We start from the raw sequence: 16,721 nt of genomic DNA, 5'->3' as shown, positions 1-16,721 counted from the left end.
CCTTCTCCTCTTGTTTCCAGTACACTCGAAAATCCAGAGCACAGGAGGAAATGCCACGTGTACATACTGCGCATGCCCGATGATTTTTACGTCGATTCTTCTGGGTGATCCCAACTTCCGGTAAAAGAGGAGAAGTGTCTCACACGATTACTCTTGACGAGGCCTATCGTTACTCACCCGTAGGTAGTTGAACGGGGTTTCGGTAATAGCTATGGCCCTGTGATCGCCAATAAACTCAGCTAATTAACTTTTTTTAAGGAATCGGGAGACGTCGCCGTTGACTCCGCTTTGACTAAACGCCACATCGTCAGAGCCACAGGTTTAAACGTTACCCCGCGACTGTCAGCTAGTTAGCTAGCTAAGGACGCAGCTAAGTTAGCTATTCGCCAACCAAGCACCTCTAAATTTGATCCTGGTGTGTGTTTCAAGATGTCAACTGCGGGGTTCAACTCTCAGAACGGGACAGGGACAGGACAGGCCTATGCGAATGGTGAGTAACATTTAAATGTAGGTAAAGTTAACGCTAGTTCAAGGCAAAGTAGCTAGCATTAGCATACTCGCTTAATCCAAGCAACAAGCTAAAGCCCTAGCAGCATTTCTTGGATCTGTGTCTGTATGGCTATTTGCTAACTAGCTTGCTTAGTAACGCTGTAACTTAAGGTAGCCAAGCAAGAGCAAGCTGTCAGATAACTTTACAGTTCGACGGCGGGATACCTGCCGTTAATCTTGACCTGTGTTTGCTTACTGACATAAGATGGCAAAAATACTTGCTATCGATACTACTGTATGTTAAATATATATGTTTGCTAACTAAATTAGCCAGTGTTTGCTACCTATGGTTTGTCGAGGTGGCAAAAACATGTTGACAAACCATAGTGTCAATAGGCATCCTAACTTTTAAGAAACGTGTTAAGTTGTCCTATCTTCTCTCAGTAAACAAAACGGTGGTGATGTGATCACACTGTCAATTTAGCACTTGTTCTTCTGTCAAGCTCGTCGGTTAGCCAGAACTTTTCCTGTCATATTTAAACGAGCTTTGACTTGTCTTTTCGCATGTGTCTCCTTGGGGCCTTTCTGTGTAGTTTCATTGCCAGTGAATAATCCTATCTGCAGGTTTATTAGTTCCTGTCACTGTTGTGCAATACTTATTTTTTTAACCATAAATCGCGTTCTACGTTGTACTGTACATGTGGCATATTGGGAATGATCCAGATAGGTTACTGCAGAACTTTCTCCAGGCTCAGCCAATTACTTTGTTCAGTTTGAGGTTACTCACATGGCTATTGGATTCCCATGAACGCTGGTAAACAATCTAAATGCACTGTGACAGCTGACAAATGTGTGATTGTGTGCAGCCTTCAGTAGCTTTACTTATCTGTGTACATGTAGGGGATCTCTTGTACTGTACAAATGAAACAACTGCAGCTTGAGTTTATAGTGCCTCTGTGGTTTTCCTAAGCTCAGTGTTCACAGTATTCCCTGTTAATCTTATTCCTTTTTTCCTTGAGTAAGATGGGAGGTTAATTCAGCTCTGTTCTTGAAAGTCTGATCAATATGAAAACAATGTGTCACTGACAATTGAAACAAACAATGACAACATGTCACTAAAGCTAGGTGGGATGAGTTTTCAGGACAATGCTTGTAAATTCATTCTTATCATGGGATATCTGTAATGCAAATGAACAATTCAAATGGTATTAAGTATCGCAATTAATCATTAAAAAAAATGATATTGCTACACTAAAATATTTCCACAGGTGATACGCATGCAGTAAGGATATTGTATGGCCATAAGCTTTACGTGTAAAGACTGCAGTTAACTGTAGTGAACTTACCTACTGTAAACTTTACATTAACTCACACTTCAGGATGTCGTCTCTTGACTGATTTTTATTTTCTTGCATATTCTTATCATACTCCTACCTGATGTCAGTGAGGCCAATAGTAATAATGGGTGAGGACCAAAGACAGAGAGAGACTACTTTTTATGATAGGCATTTAACAGTCCATAGAAGAACAGCTTTACTGGCAGTACATCTTTATTAGTATGAAGAATCTCTGGTAATAATTTTGCTATCCTCCTTCCCCTTGGAAAGCTCTCCTATTTGAACAGTTAAAAGGTTGGAGATACATTTCTCAGCTGTTATTTGAAGACATAAATCAACCAAATGCTCACTATTCTAAACCTTTCTCTCAATCAGTATTATTATAAATACATTTTTTAAACTAAACTTAATTTCCCCTCTCATTGTGTTATTTTGTGATTGGCTGAGAAATCTTATTCCACACCGGGCTCTTTCTGATTGGACAAGAGCTGTCACTGACTATGAGCTTTAGTTCAAAAGATTTCCTTGCTCTCCATAAGGGCTAAGGTTTGATGTGTGTTGTGTACTTTCATCTATCTTTTCTCATTGAGAAGAGTTTTTTTCTAATCCCACTCACACTGCTGATTTTGCTCTGATTCCTGTTATGTAGTGTGGACAGAAGTGAATCTCTTATGTAATAATTTAGGAAGCAAACACTAACACGCTGATAGTGCAGTCTTAGTACTGTTGACTGTTCATTATTAGATTTGTATTTAAGAAACACATTGACATGAATTGCTACTCCTACCCATTTCTCTCTCCTTTTATTTCTTACTGACTTGTAGATAAGCATTTGTGTTTTGATGTTGGCAAGATTTTGCATCATCTACTAATTCAAGAAGAGTGAAACCCTGATTTCATATTTGACATTCAGGAACTTGAGAAATAGATGATATCTGTATAGCATACTTAATTGTGCAAGTGTCTTGTGTTTTACTATTACTGTGTTCATTTGAGTAAGATCAGACTTGGCTTAGTGCCCCACACTCACTGTCACTGTCACAGATAATTGTGAATTAAATCCAGGTAAAGAGATTAGACCCCAGGCTGTCATTGGGTGGATCTGAGTGTCTTTCACTTGGTGTCATCACTACCAGTACTTTGCCATCTGTTTTTCACATACCTTTTTGAGCTGTGCTTCAGACTTAATCCCAAGGATTTGCTTTAATTAAAAGACAAAAAATCACAGATGGGGTAATTACATGCCTGTATTTTACTTTCTCACTTTCCAGGTCCATCACAGAACCCAGTTGCCCTGCAGCAGCTGCCAGGGGTTAGCTATGGAATGACCCACCAACCAACCTACAACCCAATGCAGGCCAAAGCCCCCGCACCCCCTGGCCCTGGACTCTACCCTTCTGGGCAATACCAGCCAGTCAGCTCCTACCAGCCTGGCCCACCACTCACTTCCTACCCAACTCCTCCAGGCCAGCCTCTGTTAAACAGGCCTCAAATGGTAGGTCCTTTATCCCATACCCCTCCTCAGTCTGCCAGCCCCAGCCCTGGTCCTAGGCTGCCCCCTGCACAGGCCACACCTCCCCCTCCTGCTATGTCTTCTAGTCACTACTACCCAAACCCCCAGCAGCCTCAGCCCATGGCTCCATCATGGCAGTACAACACAGCTCCACCGCTAATGGGACCACACACTTCTATGAACACACCTCCCCGTGGCCCCATGGCTAATCATGTGCACCCAGCTGCAAGCTCGGCGCCACCGCCACCACCGTCATCATCATCTTACAGCTCTGCACCACCAGCCCATGCGTCCCACAGTGCCACTCAGCCCCCAGGCCCAGGGATGCCCCCCACCTCTCTGCACGGATACACCCATCAAGGTAGGAACACAAAGGCTCCACTGAAGTCCAAACAATACCTTCCAATTTTTATTTTCAAATGAAGGACCGTATGAGACACTAATGATGCAGGCACTCCTTGGTTCAAATCAATAAAAGGATGAATCATCTTTTCAGGTTTCTATAAAATCAGGCCAGTGAACTTTAGCCAATTAATTCTAGAGTCCAGATCACTTTAATAAAAAGAAAACATGAGCCGTTTTTTAAACCATCACTTTCCCCTTCTAATAACTTTTCTATAGCATTACTGTGTCTTGTCTCTATAGACCGACATTGTCTTCTTACACTGACATGTGCTGCAGATATACTAGAATGCTGATATGTTGGAGCTGGACATTGCCCTCTGCTCCTACAATGAACATGTTGGCTGACTGCTGTCTCTGGCTCCCTCCCAGGTCCAGAGCCTCATTTTCTTTGAATTGGTACAAAGTCCAAATAAGAATTTTATTGTTTCCAATGTGATTCTGAAGAAGCGGTATGACGTGGCCTTTAGTACAAATTTTGATTCAGGTCCTGATGCAGGTTGTAACGCTAAAATGGTTTCTGGTGAATTACTGGCGATAGTAGCAGAATGCACACCACCATATCTTCTGGGCATTTATACAATTTTGACAGATTTCAGTAGTTGTTTTATTCCTTTCGGTCAGAGATTAAGGATTGTGTCTACTGAGAGAAGCTCACAGTGTCAAAAACAAAAGACCACTTATAGAGAACCTCAGTAACTTTTTAAAGAAACTAGTCATTAACATTTTCTTTGGAGGAAGTGGCTTTGTTAAGTGATATGAGCATGATAGAAGTTGGTTGTGTAATCTGCAGCCACAGTGTCTGAATGATTTGTCATAGCATTGTGTAAATTAACCTTGATTTCGTTCAGCTATATATAGCGCAATACTTCTGCATTGAAGTAGATCAGAACAGACCTCAGTCTGTCTGTTAACAGCATCTCTCTCAATCTTAAAGTCAGATTGGCTTGAAAATTGCAGTTCACAGTCACACTCGCAACAAGAGTCTGCTTGATTTTTGTGACCTTTCCCCCAGCAGCACCATCAGAGCATATCTTCCCAGTACAATGGTGTCAGTGAAAGTAGCAGCTAACTGGAGAAATTATTAGGTTAATCAGCTAAAATTAATAAATAAATGTAGGTCTTTGTGGGAGGTGTGTTCTCTGTTGACTGCTTTAAAATGTCACAAGCAATTCTAAAATGTAACTCATTTCACCACCAGCAACAATAATCTGAGCTGAGTCTCCTGTAGTCACAAAGTATTATGTCATTACAATGTTTTCATATCAGTGTAACATGCCACAGTGCTAATAATGCAAAAATGTACTATGCAGTGTGAAGTAGATTAGATTTGAAATAAAGAGGATTATCATTTTAGTCATTATCATGCGTCTTCAGATCAGTCTAATCTAATAAAGTCTTTACACTTTAACCGCCTTGTGTCCCTAAAATAATAATAAATTCTTCCCTATAGATAGATAATTTGACTGTCACTTACCATTTCTGTCATCACTGTAAGAATTATCAACCTACCTGACAATGATAATACTCATTATGCCCTTAATGAACAGTGCAAGTACCATTTATAAAAATGGTGTTGTGTAGGACTTGTAGCGCTTAAGTGTCCCACGTTTATTAATTTAAAATGTAGTCAGAGAGTTTATTTGATTCCAGACACATCTCTGATTTGGCTGGTTTGTCAGAGATGGACACGTCCATATCTCTGTTTTGACATTAGTTGGCTGAGGGTCAGTAGTGCCGCCAGCTGTTGTCGCCTCTAGTCAGAGCTTATAATGTTACACATCAGCGATGGCTCAGATCTCTTTTACATCATATGATCATAGCTCAGCCTAAATGACCTCACTGACAATGCCGTTTCACCCGAGATGATGGAGGGTGTTGGTGTGTCATCATCTCTCGAAAAGTCAGTTGAAAGAAAATTGTTCAACAACAACTTTGATGAATGATTAATTGTATGTCATTTATCAAACAAAAATGCAAAATTGTTGTAGCTTTCGAAAATTTGAGTATTTGCTGCTTTTTCACTGTAGGTAGTTGTGATGAGCATTGCTCGCTATTTTGTCACATTTTATGTACTAAACATGTAATTGATAAATCGGAAGAATGTAATGATTTGAAAAGAATTGGTAGTTGCAGCCCTAAGAATTGTTTTTCAACAGGCACTGCACCTCCACCAGTGAACCCCATGGCTCCCCACACTTACCAACCAAGCAGGGCTCCCTATGGCCCTCCACCTACAGGCCCACCTCCAACCTTGAAACCCACACCACCACCCACTGGACCCCCAATGGCCAATGCCACACCTCCACCCCCCGGGGCAGATGGTAAGTTTATGTTTATTTACATTTTACATTGTCTGATTAATTTTGAGTGGTTTGAAAAGAAAGTGGAGCCGGTTTTCCGTGTGACAACATGACCAGTCACCTAGGCAGTGTTAGTATTTCAGACCGATTGCAGATGGTCAGATAGTGGTATGTTTTAACTAGGTTAGCAAGTTTGGGGAAATGTTGGAGGTCAAATCAGGGGCAGCACAACATTTCCCCCACAAATTAGGCAAGAATAGTTTGGTGTTAATGGGACGGTTGAAGTAAACATTATGAAGGTGTGTACCGATTGTGAAATCAGAATGCTGTCAGTGATGATCATGATGTTGTATTACTTAGGATCTGTAACTGTATGTCCTTTTATAAGCCAGCCCCTTTTGTTCTGATCACCTTCCGTTGTTTCCCTTCCTCCCCTCCTTCCTCTACATGCCAGCTCAGTGTGGGAGGGCAGTTAACAGCATTGTGTCCCCCACTGAGCCCGACTGCCAGGAGGGGGATGTTGAATGTCCAGGTGTGGCCAAATCTGTCAGTAGCTGTTAGATGTTTTGTCAGTGCTGTGATGCCTATCCTATCCTCTCGGTGCTGTTCTTCATTGTATCTAGGGATGCACACTTTATTTTTTTTCATCCTTCAAATTGATACCAAATATAAAGTCCACAGAATAAGCTGTCACAGAGCTCCAATCTGTTACTTACTGAGAGCAATGCAGAAAAGAGATATTGGTGAAGATTCATTGCTTTGCTCTCCATAACTTGCGCTTATTTAGCTGGGTGTAAGTGCCTCTTTAGCCCCGTATATTTTAGCATCAGTGCATCCCTGGTAACATATTTCCTGATGGTATTTGTTCGCCTCTCTCTGTCATCCATTCCTACCATATCACACACATGACCTCAGATAGTTCTTTACAACAACGTGCATCAATTCCCAGCATCACTGTTCGTATTGTTTTTTTGCTTCAGCACTCCTTTGTCTCCATCTTACATGCATATTTTACTGTAGATCAGATCATTCCATGTCCATCGCCTGTGGTTAACACACTGGGAAAGAAATAGTGAAAAGTGTCACTAAAATTATTCACATCACATCTGTGTTTGCTTTGAAACAGGAACTGCGGCTGGCAATGGCCCACAAGCACCAAACAGCTATAATCATGTTGACAACAAAATGGGTAAGGCCATTTTCTGCCACATATTGGATTCTTTTCACACTAACCACATGTACAGTCTAGGTTTACCAAGTAGGGTTTTAGAGCAGCTACACAGTGGGTTGTCAATGGGCTAATGTCTTTTTTTCAATTCACATCACAATATTCAGATGAGGCAAAGCATTTCTAAAAAAGTGTTTATTTTCCTTACCTTTTATTTCACACACTTTAAAATAGTAAATTCTTCTACAGTACACTTAACACTTATGTAACACATATTGTGATCTGTTGCATTGATGGTTCTGCACTAATTACGCAATGTTACAAGAGTAAATCTCCCACAAAGCCCATAAATTACTGTCACTTCTGGCATGCTGTAACTAATTCCAAGTCTCTCAGGTTTAAATTCCATACTTCCCACATTATCAACAAATCCAAAAAAAACATCCAAAACCAAACAAACCTACTAAAAGCTATTATCTGTGCATCCACAGGCCTGATGTAGTGTAATTCTCTGTGCCATAGAACTCCATCGTTGTCCACAAACTATTAAAAACACATTATTGAGCCACATATTTTCACTGAGTGGCTTGTTCCTTCATTACCATGTAACACCACCACTGTTGTTCATTTAGAAGTCAATCCCACATACACCATTATGCTGCTGCAATACGCATCAGCGACCAAATATGTATTCACACAGCTAAAAATAGTCCCCACCAAATGCACCATTTACTCTTGTTTGCTAAAAACCACAGTGCCTGGCTGTTTTAAGAAATGTCATCGATACCGCTGGTTCGTTAGTGTTCCTTGTTTCTGTGACGACAGTCGTTACAGTCGTTAAGACTACCTGTGGCCAAGACTGAACGACCATCGTTGGTATCTTCACCTGAGGTATCTTCACCTGAGGCCAATAGGTTACGTTTGTTGGTCACTTGTTGGTCACTTCCCAGGAAACTCACTTCCCAGGAAACTCAACAAACGTAACCTATTGGCCTCAGGTCACAGAAACAGGAACAAACAGAAACAAGGAACACTAACGAACCAGCGGTATCGATGACCCGGGCCAACGACCCCACTGAGGTTAAATAGCTGAGTTTCCCTGCCAGTCAGTCAGAACTGAAGAAGTCCTTTGGATGAGGGACGAAACGTCTTCCAGTATCTTCAACCAAGTCCAGTTGCCCTTGATTTTAACCTTCGTTGGATCCTTCAGTAGAGGCTTGGGACACTGTGCCACAGAGCAGGGAAGTTGGAACATGTGGAGAGATGGACTAATGCATTGTTGTGTTTGGTATTGTCATGGACTTTGTTCACAGCAGTCAAATACATATAAAATAAAGGGCATCACTTTTTTCAGTAATCACTGCTACTCAGGGGGTTTGATCTTTGATATAAACTGAACTCATCTCTGTTCCCTTTTCTTCCACAGCTGGTCCACCCCAACCCGGAACACCTGGTCGGCACTTGGGCCACTACCCCTCCCTTCCTCCTGGGTACCAGAACACCCCAGCTCCCCACAATACCACCTCTCCCATGCACCCTGCGATGCAGGCAGCCACGCAGCCTTACACTCAAGCACCTCAGCCATACCAGCAGGTGAGAATGAAGTCACAGCCATCCGCTGAGTGTGTACTGTTGGAGCATTTTGCATATACCTCTTGTTTGCTTTTTCCTAATGGTTATGGAACAATGTGCTCTGCCATTGTTATCATGCATTTGCTTTTCAGCTATTACACATGCAAAACTTAAGCTATGTGGAAACTTGAGTTATGACAAAGCTGACAAACCGAGGAGCAGTTAGAACTTACATAAGGTTTGCTTCATTTGTTATGTAACAGACCTTTATTTTTTAACAAACTTAAGCACCTCAACAAATTTTAAAAGTTTATGCCAACAAGTGCCTTTTTTTAGGAACCAGGTTGACACATCGGTTTGCTGCTGTATTGGACTGATTGTTGTTTCTTTGTTCTATAATGGATGGTAGTCAGTAGCTGTGTTTCCATCAACATTTTTTTTTATGTGCATTTTAAAGTATCGCATAAAAATGGCAAAATTTGAAAAAAAATTTCACAGAAAAGGTTTTTACGCTTGCTTGAGGTGGTTTTTGCCTTTGTCGAAAAACTGTTAATACGCTAAATGGGAGATGGAAACACTTTTTCCGAATAAGTTCTGATCTAGCGAACTTATAACTCACGTCTGATCAGCTGTTGCTACTGTCAGCGTCTTGCCGGATATTCCCATAACGTGTGGAGACATGGTCGGTAGCAACTTGCTCGCTTGAAACATATTCCTGAGGACCTCTCCGTTTTTCTAAGATCAATGGCCATCAGTTCCATGCAGCTGGTTTTGTTTCTGGTTTGGAACACATACATCTTGTTTATTACAGCCATATGTAACGTCAACTTCTGACATAAATTTGCTTGCCATAGCCTGGTTTATTCGCTCCAAACCAGCTAATGGAAATGCACCTATTTCGCATTTACTTTTTTTTTTTTCTTCTTGTTTTGCAACATTTCAAGTCCCGCTTAAAATTTGCTTGTCTGGCTACATGGCTAGTCTCAATATTGATATTGAGTTTTATTTGGCTGCACCACGACAAGATAAAAATTCTGGAAGAAATATGACATCCATGTGATCTTTTGAATTTAAAGTAGAAAAAGCATGGGTGGCCATCCACGATAAATGAGTCAGCCATCATAAGTTTTTGGTAAATATATCAGCTGAATAGCTTGTTGTTTTCCCTTCTCTCAGCCACGTGGTGGCGCAGGGCCAGCCCAGCTGAGCCCATCCCTGGCAGCCATGAGCCTCCAGTCCAGCACCCCAGAGGCCCTGAGAGTGGTCAACCTGCTGCAGGAGAGAAACCTGCTACCACCAAACCCGATCCCTGCCCCAACACCCTGCCTCCCACAGGACCTGCAGAAGATTAACTGCCACCCAGAGTAAGCCATGGTGGACAACTATTGATAGTGATCTCTGCATGCAGTTGAAGTACTGTAAACTTCTTTTTGTGTGTCTCTCCAGGGTTTTTCGTTGTACGCTAACCAGCATCCCTCAGACCCAGTCTCTGCTCAATAAAGCCAAGATGCCGATGGGTCTGCTGCTCCATCCCTTCAAAGACCTCTCGGTAACAACTCGGTTCAATATTTAATGAACACACACACCTCAGTGCATGAACTTAAATCAACACGTTATCGTTTGCTCTCTAAAATAACCTTAATTCATTAGATGTCATGTAAATGTGAAAACTGGTTTACTAAGTTGGTGTAAGGGATTAAGAGAAACTTGGTGAACACAACTACATTTTCCACACTATCTATGTGCGTAACCAGACTGGTTTGAGCACGAGAAAGACTTTGGATAATGGAATGTAGATATTAATCTGTATTTTATTTATAACAGAAGTCTTTGCCGAATGAGTTTAGAAATCATCTACAGCCTCATCCTTAATTATGTTTCTTAGATTTAGATAAAATAACTACATCAAACTTTTACATTGAGAATCCTGTTTATACTTTTTTCAGAATAGGGTTTGACTAAATACGCCTGTTGGCAAAATCTGTCAGAACGAATTTGTGTTTGTTCCCGTGTTAATTGAGGACACAGACGACAGAGATGTTGCACAACTTGGACAGCAACAAGAAAGTCTTATTGAAATGCCAGTTACAGCCAGCTGCAAACAAGTAAATGAGTTTGCCTGGAGGCACTTCTCACACAGAGGCTGGTTTTGTTCTGTGGTTTTGCAGCAACTTCCCGTAGTGACATCCAGCACCATCGTCAGGTGTCGGTCCTGCAGAACCTACATTAACCCGTTCGTCACTTTCCTGGATCAGAGGAGGTGGAAGTGCAACCTGTGCTATAGGGTCAATGATGGTAAGAAGGGTGGGGGAAGTGATGAAAGAGATATGATCATCTCACCATCTCGTCTTGGCACACTTAACTAAGATAAAACCCTAGTTTGGACAAACTTGGGTATTTTATTTCTTTTTGTATTTACATTTATTCATTTTGCTGACATTTATTCATTCATTCCAAAGCGAATTACAATTGCTATATATGTCAGGTCGCACACCTCTGGAGCAACTAGGGATTAAGTGTCTTGCTCAGGGACACATTGGTGGATGTGTCACAGTGGGGAATTGAATTTTATCTTATCCACTGCTCCATCACCACCCCACATTTAACTGTGAACACCAGAGAACGTGCACTGAACCTGATACTTGAGTTTCAGGGTAGACAGGTCCAGTGTAACAGGAGAAATTTGTGTTTTAAATTATTCCAGCAGGGCTAGAAGCTGCACATGAAGAGGTACAGCCCTGTTTACTTTTGGTGAACTGAATTCCATTTTAAATAATCCACTGCTTTGATTGTCAGCATTTTCCATGGTTAGATTAAGGAAAAAGGAAAAGAAAGGAGATATCTGCTGTGTTATATGATCATTTATTATGGTGGTAGTAATAACAATACAGTATTTTGTCATTATTTTATAATTAATGATACAGTGCATAAAGGGGTGCATTTCAAGTGGCTAACATTTTTATAGTAATTACATAACACCCATATTCTGCTAGCTCTCTCAACCCAGAATATTTGAAAGACTGTAGGGCACATCAGCTTGTAGCTGCGTAGCGTGTGATGCGGGAGGTAAGGGTCACCGACCAGAATGACCGACAGTGTGACACTGACCACCGCTCAGCATAGCAGGAACAGCCATATGGATCTTGTAGTCTGCACTAACCAGCCAGAAGCAGCTCCCGTCAGAATCTCTGTGCTAAGTGCTTGAAACACAAAGTGTCCGCTGGCTGGAGCTTTGACAGTCACTAGAAGCAGATTCAAGTTTCTGTGTGGTACCTGTGTTGAGCTAGCGGTTCTCCTGCGTATGCGTAGGAATGTCTGTATGTAGCTGTATCCTTGCTGTTTATCATGGATCATCCGATCATCCTTCTACAGCTGTCAAAAGCACAAGTGCAAACCATTGTGCCCAAATAGAAAAACTATAAGAGGATTAGCAAAACAAAGTGTAAGCCCATGTGAATGTTGTGTCTCAATCAGCATATATTTAAAAATAAGCATGGTTTCACAGACTGGCTGGTGGAGGTGGGCCGCCCACCTCTGATTAGAGGGTGTTAACATTCTTTTTTTTAAATTATAAATAATATGGCATAAATGTCAGCATTGGCCTTGCAAGTTTCAGGATGATATAAAACAGTAGTTGTCAAATGTCAATATATTAACACCAGCGGCGATGTGTTTCACCACAGTACAGTCATACAATTTACTTTACAGCTCAAAAAAATGTTTAAGTTCTAAGGTCATTACATTAATAACGATCCTCCTGCCTTACTTTTCCTTCATACTTAGGATTGAGAATTGAATTACTCACACTAGTACATAGTATACACTATTTAATACTATGACCTCACTAAATGTTTTGTGTGTCTATGTGTAGTTCCAGAGGAGTTTATGTACAACCCAGTTAGCAGATCGTACGGAGAGCCACACAAAAGACCCGAGGTCCAGAACGCCACCATCGAATTCATTGCTCCTTCAGAATACATGGTAGGTTTCGTAAGCTAACAAAGTAAATTAGACAAATGCTTACTACATGTAATTGTTACATGTGACGCATTGTACATACATCTGTGTGTGAATGTGATGGTGTGTCTTTATTCACCCTGGGTTATTTTACATGTTTGTCCTGATTTACCCAGCTGAGGCCACCACAGCCGGCTGTTTACCTCTTCCTTCTTGATGTATCCCACAATGCAATTGAGACCGGCTACCTGAAAGTGTTCTGCCAGTCACTGCTGGACAACATCAATGCGTATGTACAACAATACATTTCCAGTTACTAGAGACGTTGAAATGACAGCAGGGTCTGGCTTTTAAACTGTACAGAGGGTCAATACACAAATTCAGTTTAATTGTTTTGACATTTAATGTGGGGATAAACCGACATACTTTTATAAGTCCCTAATTTATGATTGCTTATGAGGGTGTTTCATCAATTATACATAAACTTGCTTAATAGAAGTTAATGTTTCCCTGTATTAGTTAAGCATTGGGACACCATGTAAATATTTCTGCCAGAAAGTGGCAAAATATAGGTAAATGGTTAGAAACAGGGCTTTTTTAAAATATAGTTGAAAGTGGATAATCTGTTGTAGCTTAGTTCTAGCTTTAGTTAAGTGTGTGGGTGTCTGTTACCTAGGCTTCCTGGAGACTCACGGACAAAGGTAGGCTTCATCACCTTTGACAGCACCATTCACTTCTACAACCTCCAGGAGGGACTTTCGCAGCCACAGATGCTCATCGTGTCTGACATTGAAGGTGAGACGCAGCTGACAGAAAAGGCCACATACTCATTACAACTCAACAACTTGACACAAGCTGTATGCAAACTTACTGCAAGAACTATTAAATATATAAGATATCAAGAGATCACATACTGCTTGGTCAGTAAATATGAGTGTTAGCAGTTTTGGGGGATTGTTGCTTTTGGCTTTAGGTCAAACTTCTGTGAAATAAATCTAAAAATTCAGGTGGATCCAATTTTCAAAATGTTGAGATATCAAAGAAAAATCATCAAGACTGCTTTTAATTTATCTGATCTATGTAATTTATAATTTAATATAATTTTTGATGTCAAGGAAGCTTCACCACAAACACAACATGAATTGCTTCATGGTAGCTTCATCACTATTTTAATATCAATGTGTATATGATTGGTGTGATTGTATATTTTTGTAATAACTTTTGTGTTCCACAGATATCTTTTTACCAACACCAGACAGCCTTCTAGTAAACCTCAATGAATGCAAAGAGGTAAGAACGTTTACCTTGATTTAAAGCTGAATAATACACAAATAACAGTCCAAAACCTCTTAAGTTTGTCATAGTTGTGAATTTTAAGCTTAATTTTACATGAATAACTACTGTACATTTAAACATTGTGGACACACTGAATGAGCGAGAACTTAAATCACCCAGATGGAAGAAAGATGAAATGTGAAACGAAGGTTTTCCCTCAGAGATCAATAATGGGTCACAAAAATAAGTCTTCCTGCATTTGTTTTTCAGCTTGTGCAGGATCTACTGAAGAGCCTGCCAAATTTATTTGAAAAGACCATGGAGACCCAGTCTGCCCTGGGTTCAGCTCTCCAAGCAGCCTTTAAGCTGCTGTCGCCCACCGGAGGGCGCATGTCTGTCTTTCAGACCCAGCTGCCTAACCTCGGTGTGGGGACACTCCAGTCCAGAGAGGACCCCAACCAACGGGCATCTGCCAAGGTAAGAGCTCTCCAGAACTCCAAAGAAACGTATGTTGGAATTTCATATGGTAGGATTCAAGAGCTGTTTTATTAATCACCAAATTTTTAGGACCATATCAGACAAGTAAAAGTCAGAATTCTCTGGGGAAGTCAGAGTAACATAGTATTACAAATAAGCCATTGAGTAGTTGCATGGCGTTCAGATTTTCAACTCATGGTCCTTATTGGTGTGTTTTCCTTCAGGACATCCAGCACTTATCCCCAGCAACAGACTTCTACAAGAAGCTGGCTCTGGACTGCTCCGGCCAGCAGGTGTCTGTTGACCTATTCCTGCTCAGTGCTCAGTACTGCGACCTGGCATCGCTTGGTAAGTCCTGGACTGAATGGATGTAAGATAGAAGAAAAGAGGGAGAAAGGGTTTACTGGACCATTTTTATTTTTTTTTTATGTTGTTCACATGTCTAGTGCTCAATACAGAATACTTGGTTTTGCATTGCTAATTTGGGTTTCACAGGTCAAACTTATAATTTAAGGTTATAACAATGTATTATTATGTGTTTATTATAGGGTGGCTTTATACTTATTTTAGTAGATATATTTATTTTATTCATAATACCAGATGCTAGCACAGTTGGAGAGAGTGGGGTATGAAAAACATAAAACAAACCAAAAATAAAAACGACAGTCCGCATGTTATTGTTGCCTCATCTTTCCTCTGTGTGCCTTCTCTCTCTCCCAGGCTGTATATCCAGATACTCGGCAGGGAGTGTTTACTACTACCCCTCCTACCACCACCAGCACAACCCCGCTCAGGTGGAGTGCTTCCAGAAGGATCTGAAGAGATACTTAACCAGGAAGATCGGTTTTGAGGCCGTCATGAGGATACGCTGCACCAAAGGTCCGTTGGGACAAGAGCTGTCGCTTGGTCGAGCATTATCCCCCTTACTGCTTTTTTGTTATTATTCATCTTATCATGAATTCTGCATCATTGTTTTAATTGTGATTTATTTAAATAATTTTGATGCAGTATTTATAAACAATACTTACACAGCATTCAAATGTTCTGCATGGATATTTGACCTTAAAGTTTGAACTCCTGTCTGTCGCTTTTCAAGAAAATATAATTTCTCTAGGACATTTTTGTTGTTGTTTTGGGCTTATTGTTTTGCAGTTGAGTTTGGTGTCCAGATTGATTGACTTTTGTCTCTTTTTGCAGGTCTGTCCATCCACACGTTCCACGGAAACTTCTTTGTGCGCTCAACAGATCTGTTGTCCCTTCCCAACGTGAATCCAGACGCTGGCTTTGCAGTTCAGATGTCCATTGAGGAAAACCTGGACGACATGCAACTCGTCTCTTTCCAGGCGGCGCTGCTTTACACATCCAGCAAAGGTGTACACATACACACATATATACATACATACATACACACACACAGCCAAAACTGTTGAGTGAAAACTAGAAATAATAATTTCTGTCTCTTTTGTTTAAATAACATATGTTTTCTTACAGGAGAGAGGAGGATCCGTGTCCACACTCTGTGTCTTCCTGTGGTCAACTCTTTGGCAGACATCTTTGCTGGGGCTGATGTTCAGGCCATCACGGGACTGCTGGCTTGCATGGGTATATACCACACCATCTAACACATTTTTGAAATCCCCTATAGACTTGTTTTAAGACAGAAAAATAATGTGCTTTTAAGTTCCATTATCCACTTACAAATATTACACCTACCTCTTCTCCCTCATTCAAAAGTCTAGCATCTATGAATATAAAAATATTGATAATTTCAAAAGTTAAACCATTTAGACACAAGATGCTTTTACTTCACTGAAAAGTCCATTCTCCCTGTATGTGCACTGGAGGTTTCAAGTTTCCACATCACACTTGTGTAAGTTATATAATGCACCATGATTGGTTTAACAACTATTTTGTAAGTCACAAAATCCTGCTCATATGTTCACATCTTTAACTCTGATTTAAGAATCTGCCTTCAGCAGATGAATGTGAAAACATTCTTCTCGTATTAGAGTTGGGCCATCACTGTGCAGAGTGATGTATGTGCAAACATCCAAGTGAAGTAACGATAACCAAACGTGTGTGTGTGTGTGTGTGAGAGAGAAAATGCCTAAACTTGGATTTGAATGACATGCATCACTCTGAAATAATTTTTCTTTGTTGCGGTAAATAGTGCTTCGATTGGCCACATACTAAATCACTGCAGGGTTTTCCTCCACTACTCTGTCATT

The 16,721-nt window shown here is 40.8% G+C and overlaps 1 protein-coding gene across 1 annotated transcript in view; it reads left to right on the top strand.

Annotated features, from left to right (window-relative positions):
• The first annotated feature begins 75 nt into the window (after window positions 1-75).
• sec24a (SEC24 homolog A, COPII coat complex component) overlaps window positions 76-16,721 on the top strand; it is a 22,820-nt gene continuing 6,174 nt past the window's right edge. Inside the window, exons 1-18 of the mRNA XM_046038944.1 lie at window positions 76-490; window positions 3,098-3,700; window positions 5,901-6,065; window positions 6,499-6,576; window positions 7,171-7,233; window positions 8,639-8,805; window positions 9,961-10,148; window positions 10,231-10,333; window positions 10,953-11,079; window positions 12,656-12,765; window positions 12,918-13,030; window positions 13,418-13,536; window positions 13,976-14,031; window positions 14,287-14,493; window positions 14,718-14,841; window positions 15,214-15,372; window positions 15,691-15,864; window positions 15,985-16,095. Of these exons, the coding sequence (XP_045894900.1) occupies window positions 430-490; window positions 3,098-3,700; window positions 5,901-6,065; window positions 6,499-6,576; window positions 7,171-7,233; window positions 8,639-8,805; window positions 9,961-10,148; window positions 10,231-10,333; window positions 10,953-11,079; window positions 12,656-12,765; window positions 12,918-13,030; window positions 13,418-13,536; window positions 13,976-14,031; window positions 14,287-14,493; window positions 14,718-14,841; window positions 15,214-15,372; window positions 15,691-15,864; window positions 15,985-16,095 (2,728 nt within the window). The 5' untranslated portion in view covers window positions 76-429. The remainder of the gene's footprint in view (window positions 491-3,097; window positions 3,701-5,900; window positions 6,066-6,498; window positions 6,577-7,170; window positions 7,234-8,638; window positions 8,806-9,960; window positions 10,149-10,230; window positions 10,334-10,952; window positions 11,080-12,655; window positions 12,766-12,917; window positions 13,031-13,417; window positions 13,537-13,975; window positions 14,032-14,286; window positions 14,494-14,717; window positions 14,842-15,213; window positions 15,373-15,690; window positions 15,865-15,984; window positions 16,096-16,721) is intronic.

This window comes from Micropterus dolomieu, linkage group LG23, assembly GCF_021292245.1.
Source record: "Micropterus dolomieu isolate WLL.071019.BEF.003 ecotype Adirondacks linkage group LG23, ASM2129224v1, whole genome shotgun sequence".
NCBI lineage: Eukaryota > Metazoa > Chordata > Actinopteri > Centrarchiformes > Centrarchidae > Micropterus > Micropterus dolomieu.
The sequence above is the reverse complement of the archived record's forward strand: the minus strand, read 5'-3'. Positions and strand labels throughout refer to the sequence as shown.